We start from the raw sequence: 17,145 nt of genomic DNA on the forward strand, positions 1-17,145 counted from the left end.
CAATGTATATGCAGTTGTTCATATTTTGGCTGAAATATTCAATTCACCGCAATTAGAGGTATGTCGGCAATCCGAAGCGCATTATACTCTTCATGCTCTTGAACGCCTTCAGGTATTTCGTCTGTCAGCTATTTGTACTTTCTAAATAGCCCATAGATACGTTAATAATTTCTTATAAGTGTCTACAAGACAGATCAATTATTGTATTCAGAAAGGTGTTGTTCCATTTGGAGGAATGCGGTTGATCTTTTTTCGTTGCTGAACAATTTCTGCGACACACCCGTCAAGATAGGTTTTCGCGTGTTTAGGACAGATGTCGTACTTTTAGTCGAAAGTGATTCCACGCTGTGTCAGTGGAAGCTAAATCGATTAAATTGCCGCTCTTAACGTTCAAAATACAGGAAGGATTTGTTAATATGGATAACGTGGCTGAAACATCTCAAGGCAAATTTTTTAATTGTTAATGAAAAGCTTCGTAATTCAAGCACATTTGTATATACCATTTACTCGCCTTCTCTTATTTCATGTTCGTGTTAACCTCAAGATATAGAATCAGTATAAAAGAAAGAGTAACACTTATCTTGGAGCTGAGTGGAGTAAAGAAAGGTTAATCGAAGGATTGTGACGAATAAAAGCTGAATAAAGCGGCAAACCTGATGCGGTGCGATATTGGAATTCCAATATTATGTATTAGAATTCTAGGACGGTGACATCGAACTAACAATACTGCGAAAATTCGATTATAACCTGGGAGCAAGCGTGCATAATCATTTTCTCTGTCTATGATTGTATTACATCTGTTAATAATAATATAATATGCAATTTCTTGTTCATCTCTTTATCTCATCAGATCTCGTAGGGGAAGAAAATGAAAATAGTCTACGCGTTGTAGACCCATTCTTAAACTATAGCAACGTAACTATCTCCCGTTCAAAATCTGGCCAAAATCTCCGAAGATTGGCTCTTGGCGGAGCAACGTCGCGACCCCCAAATCACCGAAATCGTTGATAAGTTGCGGAACGACGAGCTTGCGGACGACGTCGCGAATACGTACGAATTACGATCCGGCACCCTGTACCGTAAGATACAAAGGAGAGGCAGAACTCTCTGCTTGCCCATTGTCCCAAGAGGCTTTAGGTGGTCCGTGATCAACCATGTGCACCAGTCAATTATGCACTTAGGATGGGATAAAACGCTCGAGAAACTGTACGAGTATTATTGGTTCGAGGGAATGGCGAAATACGTTCGCAAATTCGTTGAGAACTGTCATGCTTGTCGAGTTTCAAAGGCTAGTTCAGGCAAAACACAAGCCGAACTACATCCTATACCTAAGACCAGCATACCTTGGCACACGGTTCACATGGATATCACGGGAAAACAAGTCTACTACAAAGATTAACAAATAATAAGTCTAGTGAATAATAAGCTTAACAAATAATAAAGTTAGTGGAAAATAAATCGAACGAATAATAAGTTTAACAAATAATTGCCTGTAGCAGAAATGAACACGTTAACCAGCCATAATAAACAGCAAAGTAGTAGTGGCTTTTCACAGCCAGGTATCGCGATTCCTGGACAAATTGGACAACCGGCTGTTATAATTCCATCACCAAAAGTGCAACGTACGGAAACAAAGAACCCTATGTTAACTAAAATATCAAGGAACGATCCAGCCTTGATACAATATGCACGACAAACTTTGGGGACGTTAGATCTCACTGAAGAGCAAAGGAAAAAAGCCGAAGATCATTACAAGGTGACAAGATTGTTTATTTTAAAATTGTTTTATTTCAAGCGTTCATTTAAGATTTAAGATTAAGATCGAGCTTAGTACTTTGTTAATTCAACTATGTGTAATTTCTGCCAACTCACTCACCGTTTATTCTAACCTTCATTCAGATAAATCTTCTCTACCAAAACTTATTAAGAAAAAGAGAAGAAGTAAGACGTTTAGAAGCACAGGGTAAGCACAAATACGAATACGACAGTGACGAAGAGACGGAAGGTGGTACTTGGGAACACAAACTCAAATCTGCCGAAATGGAGGCTATTCAAATGTGGGCTGAAGAATTGGCGGCCCAAGCAGAAGGAAAGCATCATATTGGTGATATCTTGCCACCGGATGAACTTAAAAAATTTATGGAACAATATAACGCAGTTAATCAAGGGAAGGAACCTGACCTTAGCGATTACAAGGAGTACAAACTAAAAGAAGATAACATCGGTACGCAGCCTGCCTTTCTTTGCGCGTCCATGTATTTACATATATCAAAATATATATGTATCTTTTTGTCAGTAAGTTATGTTTGACAACCAAATTAACGAAGTTTGCAATTCTTTAGGATTTCACATGCTACAAAAACTTGGTTGGAGCGAAGGACAAGGATTAGGTAGCGAAGGCAATGGTCGCATCGAACCTATTAATAAGTAAGTAGTTCCTGACTGATTGTACTTATTATATTCGCGTTAATTTCACATATAAACATATAATACATGTGAATTATTTTTATGATAGAAGTTTACCGTATTATTGAATTTCCTTAGCATTTTATTTGATCTATCTGTGACCATTTCCTACTTCATTTATTAATACCAATATCTTCGATGTTGTACCGACATTTCTCATTTTTCTATAGAGCAACCAATAGATTCGACAGTGCTGGTTTAGGTTCCGAAAGACCGGATGGTGTATCCAGGGACGACGATGAATTCGATGCCTACAGAAAGAGAATGATGCTTGCCTACAGATTTAGGCCTAATCCTTTGGTAATTTTGTCAAACATCTAAAAAATTTCGCAATACCAAAGTTATGTTTCATATACTTAACCACTAATCAAATGTTTATTTTTCTTCCTTTTATTTTTAGAACAATCCTCGAAGACCTTATTATTGAGAAGAAGGTGACATTAGTAGATCGTATTCGAGGTATTATATATCGTGATGTTCCATTTAGTTGGAAGATAAATTGTCATTATTTTGTATATTTGACATACTATACTGAACGTACAGATTACAGTTACAGTTATAGTGACATAATAAATGAAATCCCAATCTTGTTTCTATTTCTATAGATGTTTACTCTGTTTTTCTTATTGTATGTATGTACGATTATGAATGCTCATTAGAATTATTAAATGAAATATGAACTGTGAATGTTTTGTTACATATATTATTTGTACGTAGGTTTCATATTTGATGCACCGTGCGATATGTATTAGATTGTAATAGCATCGATTAAGTACAGAGTAGACGTAACATAATTATATGGGACTTCGTGTTTCACAAATTCCAACTGAATACCAACTTCAAAAAAATTAGAGTATTTCCTATTACATTGGACAAGCGTGCTTAAGCGCTTCTACATTGATCGATCTGATTGATACATTGCCCTAACATAGGGAATATATCACGCCTCACAGGTCACATGGTCCCCCAAACATGGGACACGTAAAAACAGCGACAGGTATCAGCTCTATCCTGTATTCAGTCCGTGACAAAGCATTCCGGTTAATTTGTGTCGATAAGTGAAACAATTTTACCGATCTACATACATACATATATGACGATACCTATGTATACTTGAATTTATAATGTACTCTTCCCTTTCCCCTCTGCTTTCTTCCTCTCTTCATTTTTATACTACGATCTACCTCATTGCCAGTCTGTCGGTTTACTAATTTTCTTGTACATCTTCTTTCCGATCGTATCTTGTTACTTTTTCCTTTATCGCATTTACCGAATTACTGTATTGCATTCTTTTTTTCGATTTTGATTAGATTCGTTATTTAATCTTTTCCATTTCTTCATTCTCGTCGTTGTCGTTGGAATTTTAATGCATATTTCACATCGATGCGCCCTGATAATCATGGAATGCACATTTCACAGTAATACCGAGTATGCCTGTTCTCGTTTCTTGATCAACAATTGTATCGACGTCTCGATCAAGGTGAAAAGTCTGACACGTTCTCTTAGAATGTAAGATCATGACATTCTCGAAATATTTCACACAAGTTCTCTTAGATTCGGAAAATAATGTTTTGATTTGTTTGTAATTTCACACGAAGAGTATAGATACGAGGTAGAAGCTCAGCTATAAATAACTGACGACATTTATCTTATTTAAAAGCAATTTTCACCTTTGAATTAGCTCACCTTAATAATAGTTATTTCCTTAATCTTCATTTTACGTTTAAGTTATGTAATTTTAATCCTCGTTCCAACTGCGCTCTGACACATTTTAATTAAAAGATAAATAATGATTTATAAAAAGATGATTTATAATCATTACGAAGAAAATGAAAGTTATCAATACGTTAGATGCAAATATATTAAATATTAGATAGATATCGATGCGATATAGATATGTATTTACAAATTAATATATCATACGCAGGTAATGTTCGGTTTATTCCTGCTTATTTTTCAATCAACTGTAATCGATATTGTCAGAAAGTCAAAAGTAGAAGTAAAATGGCTGTTGGAACTGTTGAAAGTTTGGAAGCATGCAGAACGGCAGCAGTAAGAATTAAAACAGTATTTATGGTGTATGTAGTAGTAGCATAGAATGACGGAATATCTCGTACTATAGATGCACTCAAATAAGCGAAGGGGCAAGACAATGATGGGGACTGACAGTCGTATTCGCGTATGGTCACATACATGTATGTCTTCGTTTTATAAGTGACGTCATCTTGTTCCTGCGATAGGAACTTCTCCTGGTGACGCTGGCAACGACATCAGTCAAGAAGGGGTAGAGTGGTAGGTAGGGTGAGAAAGAGAAGGGCAACGCAAAGGAAGGGGAAGAAGAAGTTGCAACGAAACGGAACAGTACGAATTCAAACGGATCGAACCGTTTCAGATCGGATCATAGCCTTACAGAGGGAAAGGACGGAAAAAGACCACAGAATGGTCGGTAGATCAGTGGGGAGAGGTACAAGCACTCTTTCAAAGCGGACACGTATGTACGTGAAAGTAACTCTTACTATTTAGCGGCGATCGGGAACTTGTTGGTGCTTTATGGTGTCGGCAGTCTGATTGTTTGTATCGAATTTAAAATACGGTGCGCATAATTGCATATTACTGTTGTATATTTTGCTCGTTATTTCAGGAGACGTACGAACAATAAAGTGAAAAACATTAGAATAAGGAAGGGTGATGCACAATCGTATATGACATAGGGTTTATCTATGTTTCAATTTATATCGAACTTATATATCTAGGAAGAAGAGAAGAACGGATAGATCATCGAACTTGGAAGAAAACGGAACAGGTGTCATACACAACATTCAGTGCGAAGTGCGCGTAATCATCGAGATTCAAAAGAATTAAATAATGGTTCTGATTTTGTCTGTGGAACAGTTGCGCACATATAAATACAACAAATTGATACGGTCTTTTGTCTTTCTTTTTTAAGTCGTTTCTAAGAGACTATACTAATTACTCATTTACCGTGTGTGTGTGTGTGTGTGTCTTCATCAAGGGAATGTCAATGTTCGTAATGACAACGGTGGTATATATTTCGATCAAGGCGAACGAATATTAAAAGTAGAGCGAAACCAACAGAACAAGTAATGATTTTGCTACAAAGAGAAAAATGAGAAAAATATAGGATTCGCTTAAGTTCATCATCTCATCTTATCCTTGGTGCGTATACGGTGATCAAAGTGTTATATCGAAGAGGATGGGGATAAACTCCGCTGTGATCACCTTGAACATTCGTTATGATAACGAATTGTTATGAAACAATTTAAAATTGGTAATGGCGAAAGAAAGATCTTTTCCTGTTTGTTGCAACTTGTAATAGTCGTGTTTTCTTTGCCGAGTGTTTCGTGATTTGTGCTTCGATCAAATTGGTTTTGTTCCAGTCGAAAAGAACATTTACATTCTCGCGTATATATCTTCACTTAGAAACATTATCGTTGGTGAATTTACTTATTGCTTTGTACATATATATAAGCGTTGAGAATGAATGGATGTTCGGCTTAAAAAGAAGAAGAAGAAGAACTTGCATGCGAACAACTAACCGAACATTAAGTGATCTTCGTCGGGAGTGCCGTGGGTACGTGAATTTTTAAAATCGCGTATTTTTCTTCGTTCCGTTCTTTATTTCTGCCGTTCTCTCTTTCTTTTTCTTCTGTTCCTTCTTCTTCTTCAATCTTACGGAAGTTATCAGTTGTGGAATGTCGTCCGTTGTAAGCGCTCGTTGTAATTCCGCTTCCACCTTTCAATAGTCGTTGTTAGTTTTTGTTCGTTGGTTTCGCTGCGGAGTACTTTTACACTAGAGTAATTTCGATAATATTCATGCCCATTTTCGTTATAAGCTGGTTAAAAATGTGGATCAAGTAAAACAATTATACAGTTATAGCTTAATAAATTAAATTAAAACATGCGTTCTATCATGTATGTTTATATTGTAACCTTTCTTTCTCTCTTTTTTTTTGCAACGTCATGGACCTTATATGATACAATTGTATTTGAAAGAATAACGACATTTTCTGTTTTCTATGAATCGAAGGACCGATATCTATAATAATTACGCTTATGGTATCAATTATTCTTATTGAGACTTATTTAAGAGGAGCATTCGTGAAAGAACAAGGTCTTATTATTATTTAAGGTAACATTATATAACGATGTCGGCATAATAATTGAAACAACAGAAATATCAGCGATTAAAATTACGCGATACGTTTGAGATGATAGAATTTTATAATAGACAACTTCATTTACATATAAAGTATAAGATATTAATCTGACAATTTGATAATTAGAAGGAAAGTAAAGAGAACGATTTTTTTTGGCTTAGGAACACGAGACCTGTTTATTATTATAATTTGTATAATCATACGTACATACTATACTTGTAGATGAATCGGCAATAGCTGGAACGAAGTAGAAATTAATAGAATAAAATTACGTTTTAAATTTCATTCTTCAGTTAGAATCGTTCAAGTATATGTGAAGAAATCAGTCAGAAGTAAATCTCGTCAGCACCAAATACATACTTGTATAAATATTTGTTTCTCATTCAGCCAATCGTAACTACGACAGTAGACATAGTCGATCATCGATCGCATTTAAGCAATACCAACCTCAGCTGCCTATACAGTTGATCGAATTGTGAACCATTTTTCAAACAATCAGTCGACGATACGTCGAGCATGTCGCACTGCAGCAGCAGTATCGTCGTGTTTGTAAAGATCTCTCGATTAAAAATTTTACATAAAGTTTATCTAACAACTGGGTTTGATGGATGTGACCTTTGAGGATACTTTGTTTTATCGCTCCTCGATGAATCTGGCATTAATGATTGTAATATCGTAATTCTAAAGAATTAAAAGAGATAACTCAACTTTTTATATTGTAAAAATAAAATAACTTTGCCCGAAAGAAGCTGATAAGTATCATAAAGTATTTTTATTATCGGAAAGGGTAAAGTAAACATAAGTTAACTTCACAAACTTTTCTATTATATATTCTATTATATATTCTATTATTCATTCTATTATATATTCTTATGATCATGAAAGGTTTCGTCTCATCATATCAAATCAATTAAATAGGATTTAAAAAGTATTCCTTACTAATAATTCTTATTAATCACTTGTCATTAATTTTTTTAATTCATTTTTACGTAGGAATAATCTCATTATAGCACGTAGGACTATCAAACTTGCAACGAGCGGGCGTTTCAATTATAAGGCTACAGGGTCTCGGCCGATTGCTCTTATGTGCAATGTGTAATTTTAATAATAATTGTAGATGTTCATCAATTTGAAGAAAAAAAGGAACAAAATTTCGATTTATCCGTATTTTAAGCACAGGTGTACAACGTCAACGTAAACTGTAATTTACATGAAAATATTTAGAAGATTTAGAATATTAGCGAAAAAGTAACAGATTCTAATATATTATTTAAACAATTCACTATTTCAGTCGCCAAGAATATGTTAGCGTTCATCCGGAGTATTCATCCACCAGTGAACTGGTGTAAATACTCTCCGTTTTTCGTTGTTCACTTTCACTGTGGAGGAATCATATATCCAGCGATCCTGCAACGCGAAACAGTACAAGTTTGGCTTTATCTATGCGAGAGCCATAAACTCGCATACATACGTATAGGTAATATCATCTTGCCCGGTACACAAAGCTGCCAGCAACCTAACCGATACCAAGATAAAAGGTAGCAAAGGTATTTTTACGAATATGTACATATCTCGAAAGCTACAGCCGAGCAGGGCCCCAAACATACGTAGGAAAAAGTTGTTCAAAATCATGATCCTGACAATAATATATTTGAAAATCATTGAAACTGGTAAACGTAGATCTCCTCGTTCGAATAATTAATAATTAGGATATTTTCCTACTCTCCTTACAAGGTATATTTATCGTATCTGTATATTTAGTAAAAGCGAGTGAGCAAATATTTGCGAGTCATTTTCTTTCTGTATATATTTTACTATAATTCTACATTCTATAATCATTGCATGTTACATACTATATTTATATATAATTATTATTATAAATTACATTTTTATTCGACGAATAAAGCCAGAGTAAACCAGAGAATACACACACGAATACGAATACGAATACGAATATCGCGTGTGCGTTACGAAAAGAGAATAAATGATAAAATTTACGAAAATATGTTGTAATTCTTAATAATGTATATGTATGTTAATTATTTAAGTATGTTGATTATCGTTCAGTAGTCGTGTACATGTGGTAAAAGTAATGACAACAATGCCGTTATATTTTACATTACATACAATTACATACAAATTCTACAAATTTAGGCATTACACTATAAAGTTTACAGATTTGTAAGATTCGAAAGGACCGTAATAACCATGGAGAGTACGACTGTTGACCTACCTATGGATTGCGTAAAATTACAGTTTACATCGTAACGAGAGAAAGGATACATCTGTGCAAGTTGTTTCAGATTCAGCTTTATCTTAGATCCGATACTATTTTATATAAGATAGAGCAACATTTTCCTCATTTATAGCAATGATGTATCGATTATCAATATCGTTTAATTTATTTAAAGAAGATGAATTAATTTTGTAGCTTTTTATAATAACTAATATTAATCAAATTTGATAATTTGTTCATATTTTGAAATTTCTATTAATTGTTGAGATAGTTAAGATGTAACGAATCAATGGATGAACATTCTTACTTTTGCATTACTCCAGTGAAATGAAAATTTCTTAATTGAAATTAAAACGAATTTCATTCTTTGATCGTAATACTTTTCGGTACTTTTTTTTCAGAGAGCAATACCTCTTTAACGTTTTCGAGGTTATAGTTTCGACTTTGGAATCAAAATTAAAGCACATTGAAAATTTGGACAAAGCGGTGGAACACTTGATGAGAAGAGTGGAAGCTTTGGATTCACGCGTGAATGATAATATCGATAAAACCGATGCAGTTATTACAAAGCTACGAACATTAGATCTAAAACTTTTCAATTCTCATCAAATTGAATTTTCTTCAACTGAATCTGCATACTCGACAAAAAGGAACGATGATAAAAACGACAGTGAAATCAGAAGCGGTACGTATGTATGTATGTACATAAAATGCTAATACGTAAAAACAGAAATTCGTTAACAGACGTATCTATAGAAGAAGAAAAGAAAAAAAAAAAAAAAAAATATTGGACTGATCGACTCGGTTAGAACAAACATGGATCGCAACTACAAATTGTCGTTTGAATTGTATTACATTTACAGCCGGTTTTCTTTTATCTATATCGTTTACTTAACAATTGTATTTACGTGTAGTTTATAGGTACCTACCTATATATACCTATTGTATAGGTATATACCTACATATGTACACACGTATACAAGCCTGCTTTCCCTGTATTTCCCCCCTCCCATTTTTTCGTTCTCTTTGTCTCTTTTCCATACTTTTATCTTTTTACTGATGCTTCTTCTTCTTTTCTTTCTACGGTTGCCATTCGCTGTTCAAGTTTATCGTATAAATTGGCATTTATTTGGCAAAACAGGTCCGAAATTACAAGCAATCCATCAGAAGCGAGAAAATACATCATCATCCGATTTCACTCTTGGTGAAAAATTATTGTCACTTGATCAAAAGGTATCGGATATAGATAATAAATTGATCGATTTGAAACATCAATTGGATAATAACTTGTTACAAAATGACGACATAAATGCCGAAGCCAGCGAAAAAAAGCCAGTCAATGTATGAGCGTAATCGAAATCACTAAAGCGATGAGTAATGAAGTAATAAATCACATTACGATCGGGATAGAAAATTTAAGGCAAGCGACAAACAATATGGACAGAAAGTTACAGTTTCACGTAAACTTGGTTTCCGATCGTTTGGGAACTATTTACAACATGATGAGTGACGTGCACGATGCGATATTAGTGAGAGGAAGTACGAACGGTCGACCGGCGTTCAACGTTACAACAACAACAACGACAACTACCGAGCCGCCACCACCAAGGCAGAGTAAAATCGATCGACTCGTCGAACAAATATATCCAATTGTTGACTGTATCGGAGAAAATGGATGAAGTCTGGAACGTCGTGGTAAGCTGAGAAGATGTGGCTAAATTGTTAATTTCACTGTTTACCTGCCGTGTTAATCACGTTGTATGACCGCATGCACAATTTTACATGTCCACTTGACGGCATTCCATATAGATAGGTATTATACTTTTTTCGACAGGTTGGCACGAAAAGTTCCGTGGACGATCTCTTGCCAAAATCCGATGAATTACTTACACAAACGCAAAGACAAGAAAGAGCGATCAGTGAAATTCATGCGGATTTAAGATCGAAAACGAATAAGATTATCGAAAATTTAGAAGGAGTGGAGAATAGACTTCGAAAGCAGGAGGACGATGTAGCTAGCCTTGCTCAGCGTCCAATACCTGCGGAATTGCTGCTAGATCCCACGATCGATCGCCTTGTCGAATACGACTCCAATAGGTTAGTTTTCCTTCTTTGATACTTTATTCGCTTGCTTTTATTATCATACACCATGTTACGAAATAATATAGAAACCAAAGGCATTTACGACGTTGTCAGTTCCATTCCATTTTTCGAGAAATAATCTTTTCTCTCTAATAATAACAGACAATGTACATACGTATTTCTATCTTTATCTGTTTGCTTTGTTCCGTTCGATGAAAAGAAATCTTTCGTTTCGTGTAATGTGAAAGAATCGTATTTCGAATTGATTGCATCTGTTGTTAGTAAATATTCCAATATATTATTATACATAGGTATATGATGCGTGAAAGAACGATGTAAAAGAATATTAGTAAATAAATAAATAAATAAATATGTAGAAAGTGTAGCGACAATATACTACGTTCAACTAACGAAACACCATTATTACATTGCTATGTAATTAATTATTATGTTTCATGTAGAACGAATTTCTTTCGATTCACAGATACGTTGAACTCTCTGATGACATTGCAGTTGAAACAACCGTTTCACCGGTCAATCCGACTACCATTGTTTCGTCTGTGTCGATGTCCATGTCTTCCTCGACCTCGTCGAACGCCGTATCGATCAATAATTTCATTAATTCAAGCAATATAGCTGGTTCCACTAATTTCTCCAACTCGACAGCCAATCCTTCAATAGGCCCCCCATTATCACCGAGTTCGCAGCGATCATCGTCTAAAAATCGTTATATTTCCATTGTTATATTTCCAAGTGTCAAAAACAAACCAAGTACAGCAAATTCCACCTTTACCACCGATGCATTCCTTAATTACAAAGATGTTAAGGTAATAAACAACAAAAACATTCTCAACCCGTACCAATTAACGTCACTGGTAATCGGCACCGTTCAAACGAATTAGAAACAGTTTTTATATAGTATTTTATATTTTTCTCATTTCTTCTTTGGTTTTTAACCGACCAAAGTGGAATAATCGATATACCGCATGACTTTTATGCAAACATACTTTTTTCTTTCTTCCTCTCTCTTTTCTATAGTTTAGTTACCTTGTAAGACCCTGTAAGCGAATAAGCGAACGAACGCGATGAAACGGAAGAAGATGAGAGAGTAAACGTAACAACAACGCTGCTGTATTTCTATGTGAAGAATGTGTAGACAAGGGGAGGCCCAATTACTACGGAAAAGGAGTGATTGTGTAGGGAGGGGGAAGGGTGAAGGGGTTGGAGAGAGAAAGAAGGAATCTTAAACATATGCATTTTATCGTGCATACACAGTATAGTTAAATCACTTATAGAATACACGACATGCCTACGCATATGCCCACCTTCGTTCACGTACATATCGTATGTGCTATAACACAAAGAAATGTTCAGATTTGAAAAATTTATTACGTAATACATCGATTAACATTCTGAATGTTTCGTTTAAACGGTCATTTTAAAGTTGTTCGTAATTACTCGTCTCGTCAAACCGTAAATAACACACAAAGTCACTATAATGTACACATGTGCATCACGTAGAACCATCAACTTTGAAACGTTCGAATATGGCTTTTTTATTTTTATTAATCCTTCCTTTATGGGAATTTTGAAAATCTATACCATATTTCTAGAAGAAATAAAAGGAAAGAAAGAGAAAAGTAGTTTTTACAATACGATTGTATAATTGAAACATTAAATATGTATAACAATATTGTAGAAAGAGAGAAAACTACTAATCTATGTACGTAATATGTAACAGAGTGAAAAATCTACGCAAGAAAAAGAAAGCGTTATTCCATATTATCAATGCTTACAAACACGATAATACATGTACATATTGTTTAACGTTACAGGACTATTCATGTGTTGATTTGTTAAATGCTGGCATGAGAGATAGCGGTGTCTATTATCTTCAAATTCGTGGAACAACCTATTGGTTTCTCAAGGTTTATTGCGAGCAGGATATCGCCGAAGGAGGTTGGACGGTAAAACAGAGATTCGTCCAAATACTATAATATGTATATACGCGTGTGCATCATGCATCGAGATAAAACTAGTGTGATAGAACGGGCTTTTTTTCCCAAAAAAGTATATTTCGCAATGTAGAATCAATGTAGGATCAATGTAGAATCGATAGCTTATACTCTTAGGTCGTTACAGAAAAAGAATAACTGTGCGTACAATAAACAGCCGCGTTCGTTGGTAAAAGATATTTAATCTTCCTACTTCTTTTATCTCATAATTCGAAAAAGAATTTCCACTTTTTCCTAGGTTATTTAAAGAAGAGACGATTTCGGCGAGCCAAGAGAAAATTTCAATCGTGATTGGGCTGATTATAAAAACGGTTTTGGTGATCCTGCTCGAGAGTTTTGGCTTGGCAACGAAAACATATACATGTTAACTAACAACGAAGATTACATGCTTCGGGTGGAACTCGAAGATTTCGAAGGTAACAAAAGGTAAGAAATATCAAAATTACAATTGCAACTGATTTTGGATGCGAAGTTCGGACGTTTTAATGTCTGTGTAGAATAGATCGGAGAGGATTTCAAAGACGATTTTCTCTGTACATTTAAGATATAGAACGTTTCGGAACATCCGTATATCCGTGCGCATACAAAAATTATATATCTATGTACTTTCGTTTAGGTACGCACAGTACTCTCACTTCAAAATCTATTCAGAAGGAGAATATTATAAATTGGAGATTGACGGTTACGACGGAAATGCCGGTGACTCATTAAACGATCCATGGTACGGTTCGAACAATAATCCGTTTTCCACGTACAACAGGTAACACGTTATTTCTTCATTTGTTAGAATGCATGAAATGACAATTTCGGTTATGTGAAAGCATAGAGCAAAAAGCATTGAAGAACGGATAATATCGGATAGATTAATCGTAATAAGAGTCAACTATTCGTTCGAGACGATATTTCATTTCACACAGGGACAACGATAGGTCATCGTTGAACTGCGCTTCCATGCTAAAAGGCGGGTGGTGGTGGAAATCGTGCGGACGAGGATTAAACGGTCTTTATTTGAATGATCCTCAGGATTTAACCGCTCGACAAGGTATGATTGCTTACAAAATAATGTCGTCACGTACAACCAGCCATTCATATTTCGTATTATCCGTTTAATGACAAAAGACAATTCTTCCTTTCTGTTATTTAATAAAAGGCATCGTATGGTTCCGTTGGAGAGGTTGGGATTATACTTTGAAACGTGCCACGATGATGATTAAACCAAAAGGACCAACAACAGCAATGATATAGACGATTATAACAATAACAATAACAATAACAATAACAATAACAATAACAATAACAATAACAATAACAATAACAATAACAATAACAATAACAATAACAATAACAATAACAATAACAATAACAATAACAATAACAATAACAATAACAATAACAATAACAATAACAATAACAATAACAATAACAATAACAATAACAATAACAATAACAATAACAATAACAATAACAATAACAATAACAATAACAATAACAATAACAATAACAATAACAATAACAATAACAATAACAATAACAATAACAATAACAATAACAATAACAATAACAATAACAATAACAATAACAATAACAATGACAATGACAATGACAATGACAATGACAATGACAATGACAATGACAATGACAATGACAATGACAATGACAATGACAATGACAATGACAATGACAATGACAATGACAATGACAATGACAATGACAATGACAATGACAATGACAATGACAATGACAATGACAATGACAATGACAATGACAATGACAATGACAATGACAATGACAATGACAATGACAATGACAATGACAATGACAATGACAATGACAATGACAATGACAATGACAATGACAATGACAATGACAATGACAATGACAATGACAATGACAATGACAATGACAATGACAATGACAATGACAATGACAATGACAATGACAATGACAATGACAATGACAATGACAATGACAATGACAATGACAATGACAATGACAATGACAATGACAATGACAATGACAATGACAATGACAATGACAATGACAATGACAATGACAATGACAATGACAATGACAATGACAATGACAATGACAATGACAATGACAATGACAATGACAATGACAATGACAATGACAATGACAATGACAATGACAATGACAATGACAATGACAATGACAATGACAATGACAATGACAATGACAATGACAATGACAATGACAATGACAATGACAATGACAATGACAATGACAATGACAATGACAATGACAATGACAATGACAATGACAATGACAATGACAATGACAATGACAATGACAATGACAATGACAATGACAATGACAATGACAATGACAATGACAATGACAATGACAATGACAATGACAATGACAATGACAATGACAATGACAATGACAATGACAATGACAATGACAATGACAATAACAATAACAATAACAATAACAATAACAATAACAATAACAATAACAATAATAACACTAATTAATGAGCACTCGGCTCCGGAATCGAAGTGAAACGGAAACGACTCACCCAGATGACTCAAACTACCAACTGGCGGCTTCATCCCACAGAAGTCGACGCGGGGATTGTTCTTGGGGCTGGTTTGCTTCAAGTGTAAGGCGGAGGGCCATATCGCACCAGCTTGTCCGCAACAACAAGACAGAAAATCCAGCCTCAAGAACAAACCCCGAGTCGACTTCTGTGAGATGAAGCCGCCAATTGGTAGTTTGAGTCATCTGGGTGAGTCGTTTCCGTTTTACTTCGATTCCGGAGCCGAGTGCTCATTAATTAAAGAATCCGTAGCCTCGAAATTTTCCGGTAAGAGAACGACTGATGTAATAGTAATGCAAGGAATCGGGAATACCTGCGTTAAAAGTACGTCCCAGATTTTGTCCGTCGTACGTATTAACGATTTTACATTGGAGATAGCTTTTCACGTCCTTGACGATAGTCATTTAAAGTACGATATTATGATTGGTCGCGAGATAGTAAGATTCGATGTAATCATTACGCCCAACGGCCTCGATATCCGCAAAACGAAGACAGTCAATGCTTGCCATAAAACCGTCGAAAATGAGATTGATTTTGATAAAGTAGACACCGAAGTATGTGGTAATGATAAGAGCCGATTGATTTCTATTCTTAGAAATTCTTTCTAGGCCAGTTAGAGATTCGATTAATTGATCCCAACATCACCGTACAAAGAAGGCCCTACCGACTCAGCGAGGAAGAACGAAGAACAGTGCGAGAGAGAATCAGCGAGTTAATCGATGCAAAAATCATAAGGCCCAGTAGTTCGCCGTTCGCGAGCCCCATGATACTCGTGAAGAAAAAGGACGGCTCAGATAGACTGTGTGTAGATTTTCGAGAGTTAAATAAAAACACGGTCGCGGATCGGTATCCCCTACCCCTCATCGCGGATCAGATCGCGAGATTGCAAAAGGCCAGATACTTCATTCGCTTAGACATGGCCAGCGGGTTTCATCAGATTCCCATTCATCCTAATTCGACGGAGTATACGGCGTTCGTTACACCCGACGGACAATACGAGTACCTAACCATGCCGTTCGGATTGAAAAACGCACCTTCCGTTTTTCAGAGGGCCATTCTCAATGCCTTAGGCGACCTTGCGTATTCATATGTTGTTGTTTACTTGGATGACGTTCTAATTATTGCCGACTCGATAGATCAAGCCCTAGAAAGATTGAACACCGTATTGGATACCCTCGCAAAAGCCGGATTCTCTTTCAACTTTTCAAAATGTTCTTTTCTAACGACCTCGGTACTTTATTTGGGGTATGTAATCCGTGACGGAGAAGTTCGCCCCAACCCGGGTAAAATACACGCCCTGAGCTCTTTACCTGCGCCAACGACCGTCACACAGCTCAGACAATTCATAGGTCTAGCCTCTTACTTCCGAAAATTCGTCCCTAAATTCTCACAGATAATGAAACCCTTGTACGCGCTTACTTCCGGTAACAAAAGCATAGCTTGGACGGATAAACATGAAAAAATAAGGCAAAAGGTAATTTCCGTCCTGACCGAAGCACCGGTGTTAATGATATTCGACCCCAACTACCCGATAGAACTACATACTGACGCTATTTCTGAAGGATATGGGGCTATTTTGATGTATAAGGTCGAAGATCAAAATAG

The 17,145-nt window shown here is 35.5% G+C and overlaps 1 protein-coding gene and 1 pseudogene across 1 annotated transcript; both read left to right on the forward strand.

The window, feature by feature from the left end:
- The first annotated feature begins 1,494 nt into the window (after positions 1-1,494).
- Positions 1,495-3,066, forward strand: LOC138188147 (SURP and G-patch domain-containing protein 1-like). Its single transcript, XM_069129664.1, has 5 exons — positions 1,495-1,756; positions 1,900-2,224; positions 2,343-2,427; positions 2,637-2,766; positions 2,867-3,066. Exons 1-5 carry the CDS (start codon positions 1,502-1,504, stop codon positions 2,891-2,893), a joined length of 822 nt encoding a protein of 273 aa, XP_068985765.1. The 5' UTR covers positions 1,495-1,501; the 3' UTR covers positions 2,894-3,066.
- A 5,786-nt stretch (positions 3,067-8,852) lies between these two features.
- Positions 8,853-14,222, forward strand: LOC138188346 (angiopoietin-2-like; annotated as a pseudogene).
- The last annotated feature ends 2,923 nt before the right edge of the window (positions 14,223-17,145 follow it).

The sequence above is a fragment of the Bombus flavifrons genome, chromosome 16 (assembly GCF_040668555.2).
Source record: "Bombus flavifrons isolate JBK064 chromosome 16, iyBomFlav1_principal, whole genome shotgun sequence".
NCBI lineage: Eukaryota > Metazoa > Arthropoda > Insecta > Hymenoptera > Apidae > Bombus > Bombus flavifrons.

Coding starts and splice junctions, on each gene's coding strand:
- LOC138188147 (XM_069129664.1), top strand. CDS start 1,502: ATGAACACGTTAACCAGCCATAATAAACAGCAAAGTAGTAGTGGCTTT. Junction 2,225..2,342: donor ACTAAAAGAAGATAACATCG/GTACGCAGCCTG, acceptor GCAATTCTTTAG/GATTTCACATGCTACAAAAA. Junction 2,767..2,866: donor GATTTAGGCCTAATCCTTTG/GTAATTTTGTCA, acceptor TTTTATTTTTAG/AACAATCCTCGAAGACCTTA.